Source organism: Poeciliopsis prolifica, unplaced genomic scaffold (genome assembly GCF_027474105.1).
Source record: "Poeciliopsis prolifica strain line A6 unplaced genomic scaffold, Auburn_PproV2 SCAFFOLD018, whole genome shotgun sequence".
NCBI lineage: Eukaryota > Metazoa > Chordata > Actinopteri > Cyprinodontiformes > Poeciliidae > Poeciliopsis > Poeciliopsis prolifica.
The window spans coordinates 6712529-6735979 of record NW_026562393.1 but is presented as its reverse complement, the minus strand read 5'-3'; the positions used below and the strand labels follow the sequence as shown (position 1 = coordinate 6735979).

Sequence of the window (23451 nt, the reverse complement as noted above, 5' to 3'; positions counted from 1 at the left end):
TTGTATTTATGGTTAGATTGTGGCAGCTCAGATTTAGTCAAATCTAAAATTTAATCCAAAATAAATTATGATAATAGCCATAGCACACTACAGTCAAGAGTCTGACAAAAACTAAATTAAAAAGTGCTTTTAAAGTGAACATGGATTAGCAAGGTGTACCTAATAAAGTGACCGGTGAGTGTGTAATAATTCAAAATCTGCAATTTCTCATTCTTCTGGCACAGCTCTAGCCCAAGCAAAGAGAAGAGGAAAAAAGGCTAGATCTGCTACTTGGCTTTAAGCACATTTTCCATCCAGATTATTGCTGCTCAATACTTTGAAAAAAAATCCATTTCCCCCTTCTTCCTTTGGCTGCTCAATACTTATGAAAATCCAATTTGGCTGCCTCTTTTCTGTCTTCCTTCCTTCCACAATTGGTTGCGTTTCACCCACTCAAAGTGATTAGTGATCTGTGGGTATCATTTCCAGAGAGAATGATAACTGTGTGTTGTAGGGGAGGGGAAAGGTCTGCGGATCCCCATCAGGGCCGATGTCCCTTGGAGAATGACTGGACCAGGAGGGCAGGCGGGACCGTCGCTGCCGCTTTGCAGATACAGCCAGTTGCTCTACATCACAGGAGCGAGAAGACGACTCACTTTATCTCTCGCTCTTTCCCTCTCCCCCTCCTTCCGTCATTCATTTCTTTAGGTCGTCGCTCAGACGCGCTGTCTCTTTTTTCTCAATTTCTAATGCCCACACACGCACACACACACACGCTGTGTATCTTTTCAACACTGCACACCCCATCCACCCCCTCAAAGAAACTCATTTCAGCTTTGCGGTCTCCTCAAAAAGCCTCTTTACGCTGAACTAACCTAAGCTAGGCTCCGTCGGCACCATTTGACAGCCTTTACATCTCAGTATGCAGAACAAAAAAACACACTCACACAAAAACACACGCCTTCTTTTTTGCGTGTACAGGAACTTCAAAGGTTGAAAATAAAACAGCTATACTTTTAGCCTATCAGTATCCAAACACAGCTCATAGTGAGGGGCACCGTCAAACAGATACACAGAATATATTGTGTAATAACGCTGCAAACATATGTTAATACCTGTCAGTACCTAAGCAGGTGATTTAAAATGCTGAGCATAAGCCAGATCAAGCAATTAAAATTTCTGTGCCACCTGAATGAATCACAGCAGACATTTTGAGGCAGAATCTGGAATTATGAGCTTATTTACACTGCCTTGTAAAAGTATTTGCACCCCTGGAACTTTCTGACCTTTCATCAAATTACAGCTACAAATTTTAATGTATTTTGGGGGGATTTTATGTAAACATTGTGCATGATTTGTGAGTTTATCCTAAGTATAAATGCAGTTGTTTTGTGAGTTTTGTTTGAGAACAAACATCAAAAAGAAAGTTTGTTTGAGAACAAACTTTCTGCGAAGGAACACCGCAGAAAGGTCGAGGAGAAAGGGGTATAGAAGGACAAAGCTGTGTTCAATCCATCATCTGATGATGAAAACTTCAAACCAACAAAAAGAAATTACCATGCACCTAAAGTCACGAGCCAGATAAGAGGAGTGTTTATAACAGGTCACTCTGGAAGAGATGCAGAGATCTACAGTTAATTTCAGATTTGTCCTGTTACAGATGAGTGCATAGAAGAAAACCAAGAAGGCCAGAACTATGCATGCATCATACCCATAGTGAAAATGGATGTGGCACCATCAGACTATGGAGAGGCTTTTCATTTTTGGGATGACAATAGGAAGATGGATGGAGCTAAATACAAATCTCTAAACAGAGATTCACCCTAAACATACAGTCAGAGCTGCAATGTAATAGTTTTATACACAAGGATATTAATGTGTTAGAATGGTCTAGTCAAAGCTCAGACTAAATCTGCAGCAAAACATAATCTAGGTTAATAGATGCTCCCAATCCAGTCTGCTTGAGTTTAAGAAATTATGCGATTCTCTATTTTTCTGCTTTCTTTATAAAATAAATGGGGAGTCATTGGTCTTTTTTCTTCCACTTCACAGCTATGCACTAGCTTTGTGTTAGTCTAATTAATCCTAATTAAGTAAATAGAAGTTTGCGGCTGTAACAGGACCAAATGTAAAAATGTTCAAGGGGTATAAATACCTTTGCAAAGGCCTTTATTTACCAGACCAAAGCAAAAAACAATGATACAAGTGTAGTTAGAAATAACTCCCAGGATGGAGATTATTTGACCTTGCATCAAGATGCAACTAGCTGCCATTTTAAACAAATCTTTTTCTATTAAACAGCACATTGGGGAAAAAAACACAACTTCTCACTATGGTGCATAGCCATCACTATGTCTACTTTTGCCCAATCAGAGAGCACAATAGCCTGTCACGGTCAGGCTTGTCTTCATGTGCACCAATCAGTGTATTCATCAGCGTCATGCAGAGCTGTATGATCGAGCGGCACCTACCTTCAGATTTTCAAAAGCACAGTAGGCTGGAGCTTCCATTCATTTGCACTCATGCAGGCACACGCAAACACACACACACACACACACACACCCTTGCACTTACATGCTGCAACACCTTACCTTGTCAAAAATGTTACATTCCAATTCTATCTCAAATACACAAAATCTGGTGCTGAGAAGCTCCACATTTAGTGTGCAGTCAAGAGCCTGTCAACACATTCAGCAATGTCTTCACCATCCACAACAACCCAGTAGCCAAACACAAAAGTAAATCATGAGTGTACCGTTGAGTTTTCCTAAAATCAGAGGAGTTGGTGTTCCAAACAGTGGGAAAGTGGGCAGGAACAAAGAGGGAAAGAACAAAAAAAGGGTGGCACTGTGAGTTCTGGTTGTCAAGAAACATTTTTCTTTTCTTTTCTAAAAGCAGACCAGTTACGGCTCTTGTTTTTGGGCTACTTTCAAAAACAATGGACTAGATAGAGGCTGCGGGGTACAACAGCATTGCCTTTTACAAACACCGCAGCAAACAGCTGTTCGGGATCACATGCGCTCGCCGGCGTATGATCAGGAGCCCGTTTGAGCACCAATGGTGGCATAAAAAGAGACATGCTGGAAGCTGATGCACGATGGAGGAGTGCAGCGAAAACTGCCATTGATTTATGTTGAGGCATGCATGTACATGTGTATTAAGCATTATTCAAGCACACGCACACACACACCATATGGCTACAGTCAGACTCCAACATATGGAGAAGGGATACTGAAATGAAGAGGAAAAACCAATTCAAACCATTCGCCATCCATGGGTCAGTGGGTCACATGTCCTTTTGCTCCATTGCCATGACCTGGAGTTAATTCCAGTAAAGCAGCTAGAATCTATATGTATATATGTGTTTCCCTATATATATATATATATATATATATATATATATATATATATATATATATATATATATATATATATATATATATATATATATATATATATAGTGAAAGCTGATCTCAGGTCAAGAGGTTAAAGACATCTCTAATTTAAGCTACCTCTTTTAATAACGAAATTATTCAGAATCTCATGAAGGACTGACCTGAGTTCTGTGCCTAGAGAATCAACTTCCATCCGCACCAGGTGTTGATGAGATGGAGGAGGGATACAAGGAGTTTTGAATGTAGGGGTGTGAGGTGGAGAAGGAGGTTGGGGGTGATGGAAGAGCAGAGGACAACAGGAAGTGAGGTAAGAAGAGGCCATACCTTGGTCGCCAGCCATCAGGTTTGCCAGACCTTGAAGGAAGACAAGAGCACAGTCAGCACAGCAAAGGACCATGAAGTGTGTGAGTGCTTATGCATAGATGTGTTTTAATGGTGCAGGAGTTTGTCAGTGGCATGCTGGAGGAGGCTACTACTCTGTGTGTGTGTGCATATAGACATATATATATGTGTCATCTAAATTGTAAGAATAAAACCATTCTGAATGCACTTATTTATCCTACGCACAAAACAGGTATGTACAAAGACGTTTGTACACAGCCATGAACTGGGTTGTACACGGCGCAGTATTTATCTGTCTATGTCTATGTAACCTTGACGCGATTGCCGCTTCAGATGTTTGCAACAAGAGATGTAGTACTTACCAGATGACAGCAAAGACCCTTTATTGTACATAACACAAGACCCAGAATATACTCAAGTTGGCTAACTTCTACCCTGGCTATTTAGTGCTACTGTATGGACAATAGAAGATGTTATGAGGAACAAAAGGCAGAAAGGGAAGATTAGAAAAGACATGAAGGAAATTGGTGCAATAGATAGATAGATAATGTGACGTACCTGGAGTGTAGCTGTGCTCTGGAAGGGCGTGGCGGCCAGGCGAAGAGAGAGAGAGACAGACATTCATTAACATGCATGCTCAGCCCAAGGGTCACCATGGCTACTTACTGTACATGCACACCCGTCCAGGGGTTACCGTTGCATCGTGCATGCAAAGTCAACACAAACGTCACGATGGATACCATGCTTCACTGGTAGCCAAAACTGAGGTTTGCTTAGACGTATATTCACGCAGCCAGGTTAAAGAAATGTACAACTTTCCTTAGATCTCATCTTAACAGCACACACAAGCACCCACATTTTGTAGGAAGAGAGGGTGGAAGTAAGAGAGGGAAGGGGCGTTGGCATCAATATACATTCCTACCTGTAGATTTGGATTCAAGAGCCGTTTACCCCACAACTTACCTTGTAGCTGCTTCCTCTCCCCAGAGCACCCCGACAGATAGCATGCAACACACACACACACGCACACACACTTACCCACAAACCCAATCACACACATTCCCTCTCACACTCTCGCTGTCTTTCACGCAAACACAGCAACATTGACTATGGCAGTAATAATGACGTGAAATAGCAGGGAAAACATGTAGGGATGGATTAGCAGTGCAAAAAAGGACAAGGGGCATGCATGATTCAGTGCTGGGTCTGGCTGTGTGTGTCAATGTTTTTTTGGGTTTTTTTTTACGTGTGTGAAAGTGTGTGCGTGTGTTTTGATTTGCGTGGTCAGAAGAGTGTTTCCTTGCCTCTGCCCTTGCGAGTAGCATGGCAGAAACAGGTGGAGCCATTAGCATGCTAACAGCGGTTTGCCCTCAAGGACAATGCAAGCCAGGCCAGGCTTAACAAGCCAGGTTCATTCTGCTCTCACTGCAGGGCAAAATGCGTCAGACAGGGATTAAATTTAGGCACGGACCTGCTCAAACTAGGGCTGCCACGAAGAAATTCCTTTTTGAACTAATTGCTGAATCTAAATTCATTTAAATGATTTAAACAACAAATAAATGGCTGTTTTACCTCACTTTAGTTTATTTTGTTCTAGCACACTTATGCAATTCTTTGAACACCCAAAAACAGAATTTACCCACAGATTAACATTTAAAATGTTTAATATATAAAGAAGGTACTACCTGAAGCATGTGAAAAATAAATAAAATGGAATCATTATTATAAGAAATAAAAATCCTGAATGCACTCAAATTTAAGCAAAAATAGACTCCAGTCAAGTCATTACTGCAACTAAAAATTAAAAATGTTCCCTTTATTTAAAATTAGAGCCTGTGTCAAGCTGCTTGTCATGTTTTTTGCAGTAAACCCCATGATGTGGGTCCAAAGGAAATCAAGTGGAAGTCTTTTCTATTAAGTACTCTCTCCTGTTCAGGATACTGCATGTGTATTGGGATCAAGAATGAGGAATTTACAGTTTTCTGCTTGTTTTTTGGTTTTCAAATGTACTAGTGGCTCCAAGCACTCAGATAATTCTTAGCCAAATTAATCATGAAGTCAAGCTTCAAAGAGAAACCAGAAAATAAGTTTGTTAAAGCTTTTAATAAGCACATCCAAAATATGTCAACACTTCTGAGCTCAGAGTAGCCAGTGTCAAAGTAGACTGAGGTAATAAAAGTTTCCATAGTTTCTGTGATTTGAACTCCTTTTGATGAGACATCAAATCAATAGGAATGACCAGAGATGATATCTCTTCCACCACCTGCCCACTGCTAGTCAGCTGCCTGCAACAAGGCTCTACACTTCTCTTTTGTTTACAAAAATACAAATTTGCCTGTTTGGAAATGTTCACTGTCATGAAAAACACAGACAGTAATGGAACTAAAGGAGCTCCATGCATCAATATAATTGCGGTAATGATGTTTTAAGATTAAAGCTGCGGCAGGCTCAACAGATTAACTGCCTGATGTCAACTTACTAACTTATTATTTGGCAAAAATTTTATAATATTCTGTGTGATGACCACTTCATCCAACAACTAAATGTTAGCAGTCATTTATTCACATTTATACATAAAAATGTTTATAAATAGGTTGCTTAGAAAACATTTTTACCACATTAATTATGTTATATTATTGGAGCAGCTGCATTAGCTGCTTTTTGTTTTAAATAAATCAGTTATATCATGATACATGCTATGTTTACTCCTGGTAACTTCACACCGGCTCGCTCTTACTGTAGACATACTCTAAGTTGATTAGGGCTACTCCTTGGTAGTGGCATGAATATTGGCTGCAGCCTGAACAAACTGCGGTTGGAGGCATAACACTGAGGCAGTATCTTTGTCAGACCAAAATGAACTGCAGAATGTGCAGGACCTGATGTAAAAACACTTGAGACCATAAAAAGCACTTTAAAGCACAATCTAATTCGTCCACAAAAATACATCATCTGCTAAATTCTTCTCTCTGAGCTATCTGTATTTCTAAACTATTTAAAGAAAATGAGAAACATGAATCAACTGGGTATGGGAGAAGAACTGCAAACACTTTAAAGAGTACTGCACCCTTTTCTCAAAGGTTTATCTTTTTGCTAAATTGCTCAGAAATGCTTTCAGTTCAATAGCACTCTGATTGTTTCCTGGGCTATTGCTCACAAGTTACTGTACTTTCATAACATGGACTTGAATTATTGTTTCCAAACTATCAATTGTCTTTTTTCCATCTTCTTGAAACAGGAATTACGCCTTAGAGGGAAAGTTCAGTAGTTTTTAAGCATGGTTCTGCTAAAAGGTTTCGAGTAGCACGAAAAGAAACAAGAATTAGATGAAGTTAGCAACATTTCTGGGAAAACCAGAAGACGATTTCTTTCTTTATTACAATTCAAGCAATTGCTTTCACTTCTGTAGCTAGTAAATTAAAGGTTTGAGTCAATTTTTGCACATTTTATACTTGTCAAAGTTTAGGAGGTTTTAATGCAAAAAAAAGCATTAAAAATGCTCCCATTTTGTGTTTCACACATAAAAGCTTCAGAAATTCTAAACAGTGTTTTTAAAAATTTAAAATTATTTATTCAAGAATTATAATCTAATCCAAGCTAAATATTGAAATTATGAGTCCAAACTCATCAAAACTGCAAAGTAGTCTTTAATTTAAGTACCAATGGGAAGAGATAAAGCAAAGTTAAATTTAATGCTATTTAAAGAAAGAAACATCTTTGCTCTGGAAGCTAAACACTTTAAAACGTGTTTAAGATAAACAAATGAAAAATAGCATTTGATTTTTAATTAAAGAAGATTCAGTGCAGTTCACACGAACTGGACTGTTAAAGCTCTTCAGCACAACAAGGACTTGTCAACAGATGCTTATTTTAGTGTTGTTAGCTGCTAACATTTAGCCAGTTGTGACATTCTTCCATCCTAAGTTGTTTGTCTCTTGTCTGTCACATTTTCACCATTTCTCTTTTTTTCGTCCAAATACCCAAAATGCTGCTGCATGAAACAATTTAGTGCTTCTTAAGTCCATTTTCTTCCATGTTGTTGGCAAGGTTTACTTTCTCACTAGCTGTTATCTTTAGCCTCTGGAAGAAACTATTTCTACAAAATGAAGATGTAGATAAATAACTGCTCCTGAGCATTTTATACAATCTCATTTATACTGAATTGTCCCTATAATCTTAAATATGCAAACACTGGAAATGGAAATGGCACCGGAAAAAAAAAAAAGAGAGAGACCCTGTTACTCAGCCCACAAATAATAGCCTCTTATACTTTATCCAGCTCTGTAATTTTATTCAAGAGGTAGCATAAGTATCATTTTTCTCTTGTAAAGCTATATGATTTTCCCCAATGTCAAACATACTATTGCTCAACCCGTGGACCCATTTGAGGAGAAGATCTACTGCCAAGAGGGGAAAACAATCTGTGTACCAGGTGTTATCCACAACACTGGCAGCTAATTTGTGAGTCCATTTCTAGGAATATATATCTTCCACTTCATAGATACGAGCAGTCTCTTGTTGAGTGACAAGTGCCTGCGCCATGTAGGCAATGTTTCTGCTGAGAGCCTTTATGTAAAATGTATGCATCTCTTATTTAGCTCATAGAGCTTGCCCTGCTGTCAGGTACATCAGCGGTGGTGTGAACAATGGTGGTCCTGGAGGCTGCATATCTCACAATGTGTGTCTACATGTGGTTGTACATTTGGGCTGCATATGTTTGTTGAGGTATGAGTGTGTCACTGAGGAGAAGCAAAACAGCAGATTGGATTAGACTGGCTTGGAGCACATAAAGAGTAATTTTCAGTGCAGCAGGGAGCCTTTGCACAGCTTAACTAGTCACTTCCTGTATTTAAGAAAGCCTAAGTTCTTTGATTGCAAACACTTATGGCAGGAATTACTTTATTAATAACAAATGAATACTCTGTTTTGTCACTATTTGATCTTCTACAATACATTGAAATATTTTGATAATTATTTTTAAATACTTGCTTGATTTTACATATAGTGTGTGAAAATAAAGAATTATGTTAAATGAACAATTGAATGAGAGAAAAGGTATGCATCTTTTAAAAGCAAGAGCAGCTAAATACACAGCTTATTTTGTAATCAAGTAATGTACAGATTATTTGTCAGATGATGTTTTGGGACATCTCCAGAGATGCAAGAATCAGTCATCCAGGGATTGGAATTGGACGATTTTTCTGAGATCAGCAGTGATCACATATGGAACGTCAGACTGTTTTTCCTATTCATCAAATGCATCAACAACTCAGACTTCCCCCAGTTTTGTCACCCAACACCAAGCACCTTGGAGTATAATAACCAGATGAAGATCTGGGACAAACAGTTTGATATGTAATTTCTTAAGTATATGTTGGATATTAAACAACTACCTTTATGAAGGAATTGGCAGCATTTTTTCAGTTTTATGTGTTATAGTCCTTGACATTTAAACTTTGGTCAAAATCAGAATAGACAAAGAGAATCATAAAACTGCGCATCCCTCGATACCTTATCATGTATGACAGTAAAAAGGCATCAAAAGCATACATTAGGATTCTTGAATCTGTAAAGAATTTTCTTGTTTTTTTGGGTGTTTTTTTTTTTTTTTTACCTGACAGTTCACAATTGAGCTACTTTATGACTCATTTTCTACAACTAATTGACTAATTGTTGGAGTGTGATTTTATTAATTCTCCCCCTGTGGATTAATTATTTCTGCACGTGTGAACACAAAGCAGCAGCAAATCTACCTTTAAAGCTGCTTGGTAAAGCTTGATGCTTCCCACACTAACTGTACACGCTACACACAAAGAAGTTCAGATGATGCAGATTTGGATGGGAAACATTACGGCTGACGTCACGGGAAGACGGGCACCGCCTGCAGGTAACAAGAAAAGGGAGGCTAACGCCGAAGGGGGAAATGAAAGAAATATGATGAAGAGACACTCCTGGCATGAGGTCTCCTTATTAGTCCTGTCTCCATGGCAACCCAGGCCATCCCACGGTCCACTAAATGAGAAGGTGTGAGGCGGTGGGTGGCTAAAGAGATGTGTGTGATGCTGACAGCGGTGCTATAAGGTCTTTTTTTTTTTTTCCTGGTGGAGAAACTGCAAGGCAACCCAACCATTTTTGGCAGATGCATTTGTATCATTAAATTCTAGGGAGTAAAAAAGAAAAAGAAATCAATGGCTTGGGCAAAGCTGGAATGTATCTTTGGTTTACAGCAGTTTCTAGAGCTATTGATCAAGAATGCAGATTTGTTTTCAATTAATTCAAGGAGATCTGACAACACACACATCTTTAGCAGGGTGGCAATGAAAGCATTTGCACTGAGGGCCATAACAAGGTAGCTGAGTTCATTAAGCAAATGTTTTGCTTTTGTAATGGCCATAATTACAATGGCCTGCCTATTGGCGCTCATATTGACCAAATGCTTGTTTGGCAGAATTAAACGAGCGTGTTTCTATGGTGTTTAAATATTAAAGCATATTGTTCCTTTTTGAGTAGTTTTTCATTCATGAAACACATCCTTTGCTGTTTCTGTCTTCTATAGGAGCGCTGTCACATTAACATACACTATACCAGATGCAAACAGAGCATCTCAAAAGGCTGGAGGCTGTTAAAATTAATGGCAAGTGATAGATTCTACACACATCATTTCAACACCCTATGCATAGTAGCTCTGAAGGCCATCTGAAATCAATCCAAATCCATTAACACAGGCAGTCAGGTGTCAGCCATATAACAATCGGTGATTTCCAGCCTCTTAGCGTGGTTCCAATTAGAGTTTCTCAACACCATCCAGCTACCCCATCCATGGTGGACCTATATGGGAACTGTGTTCTTCCAAATACACCAATCTAGACCTTCAAAGCCGGCCAGCCAGGAGAGATCTTTCATTGGGTTTCAGGAATCTGTATTCAGTCTGCTGACTCAAAGACTTTACCGTGTTACTGCGACACTTAACAGCTGTTCCCACCATCTCAGTTCAGACCTCGCTAAACTGATTGCCCTTCCTAGCAGGAGCTTTATATCTGAGTTTGGGTGAACGTCGTAGGCTGGGAGTCGTTTGCAGGCAAGAAATCAATATAAAACATAATCAGTATGCAGGCCTAGCACTTTTTGTGAAGGCTGCTGGTCTGTAGATGCCAGCCCAGGAGAACTGTGAAGGTGTGAATAATATGCTCTTTTAAGAAAACTAGGGTAAGGAATTTCCGGGTTAAATTTGCAGATGTGGTTTAAGATAAATCTGTACGTCTGTCTGTCAGTATCTGTAAAGGATGGGATGTATATGATGGGTCAGCATGGTTTCAGGCCTTACCTTTGCTGCAGTTATTGCCTTGGTAGCCGGTGTCGGAGCAGTTGCAGACGCCCTGGTCGTTGACTACGCTGCACACCCTTCCGTTCTGGCACTGGTGATCCGGCCCACAGCCAGTTGTTACCCTGACGCCCTCTGAGCCATCCAGCGTGACCAGCAAGCCGCTGATGTTCACTGCCGTGATCCAGCCACGAAAGGCGGGGTAGTCCCGCACTGACTGTGAGGTGGTGCGTAGCGGCGAGGAGAGGAGATCTGCTGACAACCCGCCCATGTATGTGTGACTGAATACTGTCATGTCTCTTCTCTTACTCTTCACTTCTGCCCATCCCTCCAGTTGCCCATCCACCTCCAACGAGGTGTTCCTCCAGTCCCGCTTGACACGCACCGCATGCCACCGCCCATCACTCACCGCCACGCCTGACTCCAGCTCAGCTGGCTCAGAACAAAAGATGGAGAAGCGTAGGTGCAGGTGCCCTTGGAGAAGCAGCAACTCCAGGAAGTCGCAGTAGCCCTCGTCATCCAGGTAGAGCAGCAGGCCCTCCTGGCTCTGAGTCCGCAGGCTGAAACTCAGCACGCTCTCGCAGCAGGCGTTCCACACCGGAAACCGCCCCCACTGGCTGGATACGCCCCCAAACTCCAGGACCTCCAATTGGGCCTGGCCCCCTACGCTGCACAGGCACAGCCCCAGAAAGAGCAGGGGGGCTGCCGCCCAAACGCAAACCGCCATTACACTCATGCACACACTCGCTCTCACACGCACACACACACAAAATTAAATAGAGGCTAGAGTTGGGATGTTCCCTCTGGCCTACAGCTCATGGTGACAATTGCAGGGCACTTCGTAGAACACTGTCACCTGTCCCCCCTGCTGTCTTGGTAATGCTTTCAACCAAAGAGAGCTCAGCTACAATGAACCTCCAGAGAGGGAGGGAGGGGTCAGACGGCAGCACCCTCAGTTCTGTTAACACCCTTTGAACATCTTCTGATGCCTCGGCCTGGTGTTTGTCTTGTCTTTTCGATGTTCAGCGTCTCCTCTTCATTCCTTATTTCAGTCATGAGACTCCAGCTGTGTGTGAGTATGTTAGTGTGTTAGATGTGGGACAAACAGGATGCAAACTCCATCTTTGTGCCCTAGATAGGGTCTTATCCCCCATGCAGGCAACTCCCCATGGAGTGCAAGTGTGCGTGTGTGTGCTTGTGTGTGCAGCTCACACACTGGTAATGGTGAGAAATGACACCGTCATAGCAGTATTTTTTCCCCCTCTCTCCTCTTCCTTGTCTTCGAGGGGCAAGACTTAAAGCGTGTGTGGGCAAATATGCGTGTATATGTGAGTGTGTGCCAGCAGGTTGAGGTATGTGTGTCTCTCACTGCCGCGTCATCACTCTCTCCAGCGACCTACAGAGAGAACAGAGACGACACAATCAACCAGGGTCAACACACACATTCATACAAAACACACACATACACACGCAAGCTGAGCCTGTTATTCTCAAATTACACTTTCTCATGGATTTAGAGCCGCTAGCCTAGTCACATTTGAACAATCTGTAAACGCATCGGAATTAATATGAGTAATAAAAGCTTGACTTTAACTCAAACACACCAACAGCATCTTCATAAGGGGGATTCATAATGCCGCAGGAGGCTTTTTAGGCGGCATACCTGCAACTTAGCTTCAAGTCACAAACAATATTTCCCTAAATGCTGTCTTTCCTGAACGACCTTTTGACTCCACTTTTTGTTGCTATTTTTAAGGGAGAAAATATTGATGGTATTTATGGTAAGGAGCAGCTTCAGTGCACCTTCTTGGTTTCCAGTTAGCCCCATCACAAAGACGGGAGCAGCTCCCGCCACCGCTGCTACTGCGGTGGATGACTCAAATCGAATTAGGCTCCAAAATCCCAGTTTCTAACGTCTGAACGCCTCCAAACCAAAAAGAAAAAAAAAGAAAAAAGAAATGGGGCGGGGGGGACACAACCTGCACTGACTGCGAATATAACCGTTCACTACACTAACAGGAGGCTTCACACCGTGTTGAAAACAAGCGAAAGAAAGCGGAGACATCACAGGTATTGATAGACGGGGTGAATGAATGCGGTTGAATTATCGATTCTCGATTTGCAGCCATACCTCTTCTCCATTTTTTTTCTTTCACTCCCTGTGGCAGTTGCTCAGCTTCATCGTCACCTGCGCCCTATTAGCTGCTAACTCCTGTATTATCTCCGACTTCCGTTCCCTTTTTTTTTCATTATGGACAATCAAAAGCTGATGTTCATTGTGCCAACTGGAACGTGGGAGCGCGTTTCCTCTGTGGATAAAAGCCACAGAACCGCTTTTGTTCAAAGGATCCTCGCTTACCTCACGCGCATCCTGTGGTTCCGTGGCAACAGTGCCGCGCGCGACGCATCGATCTCCCTTCCCATTTGAGGTGGATTTTGAATCCGCGAGAGGAGAAGACGGGGAAAAGGGAAACGACCAGACAGGAACACAACTATTACTGAAGATGACAAGGTGTTGTTGCCTCCCGCTCTCTCCCCCACCTTCTCTCTCCCTTTCTCTCTTTCTCTTCCACTCTCTCTCTCTCTCTCTCTCTCCGTCTGTCTGACTCTGGCTCGCTCTCTCCTCCGTTCTCCCGAGGAGGAAAAGGTGCAGTCTGATGATGCTCTCGCGGCAGACTCGGCAGAGGGGAGGGTCACGTGGTTTTCAGGGAGAGAAAATGTGTGTGCGCGAGGAAAAGGAGAGAAAGGGAGGGGACGTGCAGTGCTGCAGCACCTTGGACAGCGCTCGCTCAAGGCTCGCGCGAAATGTATTTATATATGTAACACATTAATCGATGGGCCTCCATATAGCCTATGTAATGTAATGTGTTCAAAACTTTACATATTGTAGCAAAATTACTTTATCTTTTTAGTCTTTCCCCCCTCCCTTATTAAATACCAATAAAAATCTTTCTGTCACTCATGGTTTGTGGTTTTTAGTAAAACCACTTTTTGTGGACCGGCTACAGGTGAAACTTACGCAGAGGTGAACCCCAGATCAGTTCCTGGCCCTGAGCCACTTACTGCAGTTTTTCCTTTTTCTCCTGTCCAGTCACTAATAAATAAAGGCCACAAAAACCTTCTTTTTAAATTTGTTTTAATACAATATGTAGAGGCAGTCAACAATTATGCTCGAGTAATTATTGGACTACTTCAACAGGAAATTACTCTGAGAAGGTTGCTGAAGTACTGAATTCCTGATCATAACATCTAATTTGATAGTTTTAAAATGATGTTATCAGACAGATAGAAATATAAAGTGATGTACCAATTCTGTCATTTTAAAGATTCAAATTAAAAATGAATACAAGTACGTAAAATATTTACAAATTGACAAATTCAGGCAGAAGAAACACTTTCCCAAACAAAATTGTCAACTTTAAACTTAAATACTAATAAGTAATGTATATTTGTCAGAACACTGTAAAGTATTTAGTTGACCAAATTTCTCATTGAGGTTAGCAGTCAGAAACGGTGTAGGTTGTAAAACAACTCTTAAAAGTACCATTAAAAAAAGGAGAAAAAAAGTGTAACTTTTTATTATTTCTTTAGTATTTTTTGGGGGGGGTTTACACCTTATTACTGGCATAAAGATTGAGTCACAGGTCACATTTATTTACATTTAGATTTTAGCAAAGCGGGGTGTAGAATTGAAATATTCTGATTAATAATCACATTAATTGATCATTTAATAATTTAATAATGTGATTAAAAAACTCAACACATGAGAATATAGCTTTAGAAAAGAATTAATCTTTTAACAATAAAAGCTCATGAAAGATGTATGTTCCAAAGTGCATAAAAGACTGACGAGTGTTTTTCACAACTTGAAAAACAATCAAAGAAGTTTAAAAAGTTAAACAAAAAGAGGGGTTGTTGATCAATGTTTGATGAAATGTAACTCATCCTGTGACTCAGTATGACTGAGAATGTGGAGGCGAGAGTGCAAGTAGAATAAATGACTGCAAAACTCAGAATAACTAAAAATAGAGCCCCTTTTCTCTGTTTTAAAAAATAAATAAGTGCAGTTTAACATGGCATGGACTGATCAAAATCTATCCACATGATTTGATATAAAGCAGAGAGAAACCGATAACCACAAACCATGTCATTGTTAATTTTACCCAGCTCATTGGTTCAAAATTCAAATGCTGCAATGCCAAAAATAACTGAAATTAATCATGAAAATTTCATCATAACAAATCCTGTTACTTTAGCTAAATACAGTAGATATTAATAATCAGATTTATTTGTTTTGTTTTACAGGAACCTGGATGTAACAGGTTGGTATAACGAGTCAACCTCTCATCTAAATTTTTACATTCCTCAAATAACTAACTGAGAAAATGATCCTCAGATTTAAAGTCTTTTTTTCACCTAAATTACAAAACATAAAAATCTTTCTGCTTGAAGTTTCATGTTGCTCATATATTTTTTCTCAATGTCTTGTGTGATTTTGTGCTTAATCACAAACTACACAGCAAAAAGTCCAGTGTTAATTTAACTCCCACAGAGTTGATTTTAACACTTTTTCAGTGCTTATATAGTCCACTCTCATCAAGAGTTAAATTAACACTTTCAATATAGTTAAAATTTTAACACTTTATCAGAGTTACTTATTTAACTCACAAAACAGGGTTAATTCAACACTGTGGGATATACTGGATAACACTGATCCAGGAACAAAAATTTACCACTTTATTAGTGTTGATTTAACACTTTCAAGTGTTATTCATTCCAAAAATGTTACTTTATGATTATGATTAATTATAATAATTATTAAGAAAAAAAACTTGACACAAGTACATACATTTTGAACACTTTATTTTTGCAGCTGTGTTCCCAACATTTTAAATTGTGGTACAATGATCAAACATTCATTAGAAATGCCATAAGAGTTTTGAATATCAAAAGAAATTTAAGTTCAGGGATTTTTACTAAATGCCTTTCTTCACTTTGAACAATTTTGAAAGCATGATGATGATCAAATGTTTCCGCTTGGATACAGTTTTTGACACATAAAAACAGGTCAACATTTTTTAGCCTGACTTACTCACAAGAGAGCTCAACGGACTGGTTTAGCAGCCTTGCTCTCACGTCCCTAACTCTGAGCGATTCCTTCATTTTGCCCACGTCAATGTTATACACTGTTGTCTGCAGAAATGTGTAGAAATTCATCAATGCAGCATCATAAGAGAAATTAAACACAAAATGTGCTTTGAATAGCTCATCAAATGTTCCAAGAGAACTGTTTGTCTGGCATGGGATGAGGCACTTATCCATGACGATGTAGAAGCTGTCAATCTTTCTTTTCTGATGCCCAACAGCAAGGAGGTATGGCTGCAGACCCCATTGTCCCCGAAGATGCTCCTCTAAACTGCAGCATGACTAAAATTAAAAAGATATACACCAAACATTAGAAACAAAACATACAGCTTTACGATACGTGACATAAAAATAAATTTAAGTATGCCCAGACATCTTCAAAGCTGTCATTCAAACATCTGTATTTATGCATGTCTATAAAATGAAATAGACAAATAATTTTGCATATTTTAAATTTCAATTACCTTATGAATGACAACAAGTCTCTCATCTGCATCACTTGCACTGATTTTTGGAGACTTCTGTCCTCCTGCGGTGGAAGAAGATGTAAGAGAAGTAACAGCGAGGCCATTTCTTGGTCATAGCCTGAGGACAAATTTATAAAAGTTTTCAGCTATAATATCAGAACTTTATGAATACTCTGAATAGTCAACTATCTTCAGATATATCCAGGTACTTACTAGATGTGTTAGTGAGGTCATCGCTTTGAAGACTTTCCGCTGACTGCACCAAACTTCTCAACTCAGGTGGAGAAGTGAAACGCTTAGCCTCCTTGATGACATTTGGTTTGAAGAACACATCCCACTTCTGCAGCAGTCTGGATGAGGTTTCTTCACTGAATAGGAGACGGTCTTGATCAATCTTTAATAGCATGTAGAAATCAAACCATTATAACAATGTAAAAATCCACATTTAAAGACTTCAGTTGAACACTTACCAATCCTTTTGTGTCCAGGAACCCCGGGAATGTGGTCAGGATATATCATTTCTTCCACTGGCATCTTAATAAGCTTGTGACGGTGCTCAAAAGTCTCTCTCATCTTCTGAAAGATCACGGACCTGTCTGTGGTGTGGTTAAGCAGAGATATGGCCTCCTGGCAGGCATTCCCATCAAGCTGTTTTTCAACAATCACAGTTCTCTGTATATTTGGGCCTCCAGATGAAATGTAATTGTGCTACTTGATGGCACAAGAGATCCTCTTTGAATCTTCCTTAGGACCGTTTTAAGACGCCATGAAATGTATCCAGTGCTGCTTGCTGCATCATAAAAGTGCTCCTAAAAAAAAGAACAAAAATTAAATGCAAAATTACAGTTTTGAGTCACAAAATAAAAGAGCATGATTGATTGTAGAAAACAAACAAACAAAAAAACATTACATTGCCTTTTTTGGTGTATGGATCCTTGAGGGATGCCTTTGTCACTATCCAAAGGCATACTTCTCTCTGATTGCTTTTGTGGGGAGGTGCCTAACAGCAGATTTTAAATTGGTGATTAAACCTTTTTTTCCAATTATTATACATAAATTAATAGTGTAAAAACATACCCTTGTTCATCAATCATGTGAGCCACCAGTATGTTCACCATTTGTCTTCTTGTGGCATCAGTTTAGGGTTTCTGTAGTTTCATACTCCTGCAGAATTTCTTCACCACCAGACTTGCTTTGTAGGACACTTCAACCTATAAAATGAACAATAAAAAAAGAAAGAAAAAAAAAAGGAAATATGCAATATGCAGATGACCAAAATATGACAAAACATGTCTGGGGCATACAAAACAGATTAGAGGCAGACAAAAAATATTGTTACATTTTTAGCAGACACTGAGTTATTAGAATTCTCAGTTTTTTGCTTCTTGCGTGGCATCTCATCCATTAGTATTGTTGATGTTGATGCATTTGAGTTGAAGCTTGAGTCAGAAGCAGATGACCATTCTGAGAACTCTGAAGAAAGAGACAATAGACATCAGTTACATTCTTTGGTAAAATCTGTAAAACTGTTGATTTAATTTGCTTTGGTATCTCACCATCATAGCAGAAAACTGTCTGTACCACATTGCCTTGTCTAAGGAGGTCACTGAATATTTCTTCGTCAACTTCAGTATCTGTTGCATCTTTGTATGTAACTTTGGTATCAGGTGGCAGGCAAAATTGTTCAATGACTGAAAAAACAAGGCAAGATTTAGAGCCTAATTCTGTAATTAGCTGGATTTTTTTAAACTAACAGTTACTTGATATTGATCATGTGATTAGCATAAAACATATTAATGAAAATACAATTTTTACTTACCACAAATGTGTAAAATATGTGTTAAACAGACATACATTGGAAAGAATAATGCCCATGCCACACAGATGATGAATAAATAACAAACCTTTCTCATAAAACTGATTAAAGTCAAACGGCCCTTCAACTTCCTACAACTTCACATACTTTTGCAGGTCACCAAACTTTACATGGATCAGCATTTTATTTAAGCATGGGATAAACCTAGACAAAGCAAAATAAGGTAAAGGTCAAGAGTTCACCTCACTGTAACTCTGCTATTGGTGTCACGTGACTTCGGCTCGTTGACGCTCCGCGGAAGCTAATAGTCGTTAGCTTACATTCACAAGGCCAAAATTATCATTTTAAACGGCAAAAACGTAGAAGTATATTTTTTACGAGTGTATGGTCCGACAAAATATGTTTTGTAAGAATTACCATTATAATAATATCAGGTGTAAGTGCTACTAGCTACCAGCTAACATGTTGTGTAAAACTGTTGCAAAATGGACATATTCAGCTGCTTTTCATTATGTGGTAATTAGTAGAAATAGTCAAATCACTCACTCTGTCAATGTAATAGTGCTGGACAAAAATATTTAGTAAGTTGGACACTTACCGTGTAGAACAGGAGATGAAGAAATGGAGCCGTGTTCAGATTGAAATCAAACTGAAGCAGAGGGGAGGAGCTTATTTATCTCCCAGCATAGTTGATTCAACACCAACGCAATCAACTCTGCGAAATAACTCCAACACTGGGCATCAATTAAATCGCTAAATGTTAAAAATACACTTACTGAGTTAAAATTAACTCTGACACGTTTAACCCTGAAATTTTAACACTCCAGTTTTGCTGTGTAGTTATTGTGCTTTCATAGGTAGCCTATAATTGTATATTAGATGTTATTGTCTCAACCCAAAAATTCACAAACCCACTCAAATGTAACCATTTTCTTGACCAATGTAATTAAAAAGTAAACAAATAAAAGTTCATCCTTACAAGATTTTAGTTTAAGATAGTTGTCTGTTCTGCTCACAAGAGAAAATGTTATTATGGTAGATCTTTATTAGATAATGCTTTATTTTAAATGACAATAACTGGTCTCACTGTTCGGGATTTAAAAAAATGTGAGCAGTGATCTAATTTCTGTCCCCACTAACAAATTTTGGTTGATAATGTTTACAGCTTCCATGTGTCTAGAGACGATACACAATGTAGCATTTTTGGAAAAAACAAATAAATAAAATAAAAGAATCAGCACCTATGACAGCTTAATATAAATGTGTTCTACAACACTGTTTGTAAGATTTTTGAAAATGATTTACGCAAAAACATTTGTTGTTGTTCCTTCAAATGTTCAGTTGGAAAATCCATTTTTATCTTCCACCCACATGGTCTGAGTTAATCATTACCACAGTGGGTCTTCGCTTACAGATTATTGTTTGTTTTAGTGGTTTTTGTTTTTTCTCATTTGGATTCTGGGCTTTTTTAATAGCCAGTTGTAGGTTTTGTTCATAATTACTGGGTAAATAAAACAAAGACCCATTCTGACAGCTCTGAATGAGTTCCAGCTACATACAGAATCATGCAAAATATGAAGCATGGCTCAGCTTTCACACAGATTTATTATTACCAGTGTTTGAATGTATGCTCTGTAGTTCAGAATATATATATCAGTCTCTCTGTACACTGCATATTCACATGATTTTCCTTGAAAAGAACATAATCTGACTTTGCACAGTAAAAACCTTGAACAGTGATATTTCTACATTTCCAGTCTTCACTGAATTTCTATTGTTACGGCTGCAGTGGGTTTCTGCCCTTTTTCCTTGTAGGGTTCTGGAGACAGACCTTCTGCAGGTGTTATGTTTTGTCCTGATTGGTGCTCTGCTCATTTAAAGCTGCCATACATGGAGTAGATGGGAGGCTTTTCCCTGTCCCTCCTCCTAAAAAACCCGTTTGGTTTGGTTTGGTTTGTATCTTATGATTGGGTTTTGTTAGGTTTGTCGTACATTTGCTTATTTCTGGTTATCTATGTGTTTTTGTATTAATCTACTTTGGTTTCTTATTTCAGGTATTCCTTTTTCAAGTTTTATTTCTTTAGTATGATTTAATAAATAAAATTTTCATTTGATCAGAAAATCTTTGTGTGGTCTCCTTTAATGTTACCCCGGGTGGACGTAACAATAGACTGTTGACTTGGATTTCTTAAAATTGCACCACTGAAGGTGGCAGCATATTGAAATAACTCTCTTACTTTAGTTCTGATTTGCTTTTTGTATTTTGTCTTGTTAAAAGAAATTTTGGTGCAGTCATTTGGAAAATTTTTCCCTCTGGTTTTGGAGGCTGTGCAATGGAAAATATTTGTTCTTACTTTGTAGCTTTCGGACAGTTGTTAGGATGTGTAACTGTGGCAACAACCTATTATTTTTACAAATGGGAGCGGATGTTTGATTTCTTAAAAACTCAAATAATGCCTGAATTACTAACCATGGTGGACTTAAAAAGGGGGTTTTGAGGAAGATGGTAGATGTTTAACCTACTCTACCTCCTCCATTGATCATACCTCAACTCCAACTTTTCTTTCTAAACTGACGTTTAAAGAGGAGTAGCAAAAGCAAATGCAGTGCTTGACAACAGTTGCGTGTATTACCTGCTGTGCTGAAATCAACCTGTTGGCATGTCATGACCATCATGACACCATTAGAGAAACAATCTTTAGTCAGAGGTCTCTTCAAATTCACTGCATGACTGACTGCTACCTGAGATCCTTCCTGGAAAGATATGAGTTATGACAACATTTAATTCCCTTTGGTTAAATAAAGTATTTTTGAGTTAAATTGAATTTTTTTCCCCAGATTTTGAAGCATACATATCTGCCATCTATATAGATAATGTATAATATACACCAATCAGGCTCAGCATTGTGATCACTGACAGATGAAGAGAATAACACTGATTACCTCTTCATCATGGCGCCAGTTGGTAGGTGATATATTAGGCAGCAAGAGAACATTTTGTACCTAAGGAAAAAAATAAATAAGTGTTCTTGTCATCCCTGACTTAGAGTTTGGTGGGGGTGTCTTATGGATACTTGTGTGGTTTGCATAGGCTTGTGTCAGTCATTCTCCTGATTCTCTTGTTTTGCTTCCCATATAACAGCGATGTGATCCGTTAATTAGGCTCACCTGGTCCTGATTCTGGTACGCAGGAGTTTAAATGCTCCCCGTCAGTCATTTTCTTGCCGGATTCGTCCATTACCAAGGATGTTCTCTGGAGTGCTACCCTGCATTTATTTGTCACTACTTGGCTTAGTGTTTTCTGTGTGTGTGCTTTTTTTTTCATGTTTGTGTACTCTTTATGATTTTGTCACTTTGCTTTTCAGTAAACTACTAATCCAGATTTAATGTTATGCCAGATAATGATTTAGCTTCAACATAACGCTGTTATTTGTTTGGTTTTGGAATCTGCATTTCACAAAACCACTTCAAAAATTGATTATTGCCAGTGAACTGCCAGTGAACTTAGCAGTTGGACTGATTCACCTCAAAGCACTTTCATCTTGTTGGAATCAGAATCTGTTTCTCACGCTAAGGTAAGTTCATCTGCTTGCTTTAAAGCAAGAACATTACCTGAATGAGATTTAGGCACTGAAAAGTCAGAGTAAAATGTTTGGGTTGGCAGCTTAAAATTATTCAAAATTTTCTGGAAGAGTCTTTAACAACTGAGGATTCAAACAATCACCTAAACTAGCATTGGTAATACAACACCTGGTGCTACAGACTCCGATTGGCAGCCAATATTATCAGTCTTGAAAGTTGATTCCTGCATGTAATTGTTGTGATAGACATGTTTTTCCAATAATGTAGAGGTCCATCATACTGTTTTTTTTTTTGGTTTTTTTGTGTGTGTTTTTTTTGTAATCTGAACTCCAGCTGGGTTGAGCAGAGCTCAGGAGTGCTCTCTCTGGGCTCTCCATCGCAGCTGCTGCTCTTTTTCCCCCCTTTCTCATTTTCTGGCTCCATGTTTGTCTGCCTTCGACAAGCCGACACATGCTTCACCCCTCAGATGCAATAGCTTTTTCCTACCAACACCTTAAGCCGGGGAACAGGGCAGCTGGGGAATTAACTGGCGGCAGGGCTGTCCTGTAAAAAAGCAGAAAAATTGTGACATCATTGTGGTTCCTCTCCAAACAATGACTGTTGGAGAAGTGCAGCTGGCAGCAAAAGACGTTGGTTCTTCCTGTTTTTGCACAGTGGTTCTCATCTTTGGAGGATTGTTTAATCTAACAGCTGTTTGGTGCTTGGAGGTATTTACTTATGTGCACACTCCATTTACTCCAGCAAGGCAGTCGACTGTTAGACGGAGCAGAGAAGCAGTTCTGTGGTTGAACCACCATCAATATGATCGCACAGCTGGAGCAGGACGAGTCAAAATGATTTGAGCAACAGAGTCAAAACCGAAAGGGTTTGACCAGAAAAACCTTCGCTGACACAAAGTCTGGGGATTCAGTTGTGTGCATGTCAGTTCTTGTGTGTGAGGAGACACAGGGGAGAAGAAAGAGGAGACAGGGTGGAGGAGGTGTTACTATGGAAACTATCTCAACATCAGCACATCGTCTCCGATTGGTGAGACCACCACAACTCCCTCATACGGTGCTGGTGCTCCTTCTTTAGCTCCTGGCGCCCCACTGTGCCAGGCTGACCTTTTAGACCAAATGGCATTAAGTAGCAATAATATTCTTCTAAAGGTGCCTGGCAAAGAGGAATGGCAAAAAATTTAGAAGAACTGTGGCTTACCAAGCACACATAAGGTCCAGTATGTATTCACTGACCACTACTCTTATAAGAGTAAGGTGTTAATTAAAGCTGCAAGCAGCCTCGAACGGCCCTCGCAGCCAAGCGCCGCTCCGGCCTATTGCCACCGCAGGGTACGAGCAACCGCCGCCTCACGCCAGCCACCACAGAAGCTCTCACGCAGTTTTCAGCGCTCCGCCCGCACCGCGG

At 39.6% G+C, this 23451-nt stretch overlaps 1 protein-coding gene and 1 long non-coding RNA gene across 17 annotated transcripts in view; both read right to left on the bottom strand.

The window, feature by feature from the left end:
• The window catches only part of nrxn1a (neurexin 1a), a 95646-nt gene extending 81944 nt beyond the window's left edge, over positions 1-13702 (bottom strand). For 5 of the 16 annotated variants that reach the window (XM_055043174.1, XM_055043176.1, XM_055043183.1 and 2 more), the window contains exons 1-5: positions 13397-13702; positions 11041-12433; positions 4275-4292; positions 3699-3728; positions 2735-2746 (exon numbers count right to left, since the gene is read on the bottom strand). In XM_055043174.1, coding sequence (XP_054899149.1) covers positions 2735-2746; positions 3699-3728; positions 4275-4292; positions 11041-11773 — 793 coding nt within the window. In that variant the 5' untranslated portion in view covers positions 11774-12433; positions 13397-13702. The remainder of the gene's footprint in view (positions 1-2734; positions 2747-3698; positions 3729-4274; positions 4293-11040; positions 12434-13396) is intronic. The other 11 variants (XM_055043175.1, XM_055043178.1, XM_055043182.1 and 8 more) reach the window with 3 other exon arrangements.
• A 2187-nt stretch (positions 13703-15889) lies between these two features.
• Positions 15890-17194, bottom strand: LOC129368197 (uncharacterized). Its single transcript, XR_008606802.1, has 4 exons — positions 17120-17194; positions 16863-17017; positions 16647-16767; positions 15890-16464 (listed from the first exon to the last, which is right to left on the bottom strand). It is a non-coding gene; the product is annotated as an uncharacterized LOC129368197 (long non-coding RNA).
• Between the last annotated feature and the right edge of the window lie 6257 nt (positions 17195-23451).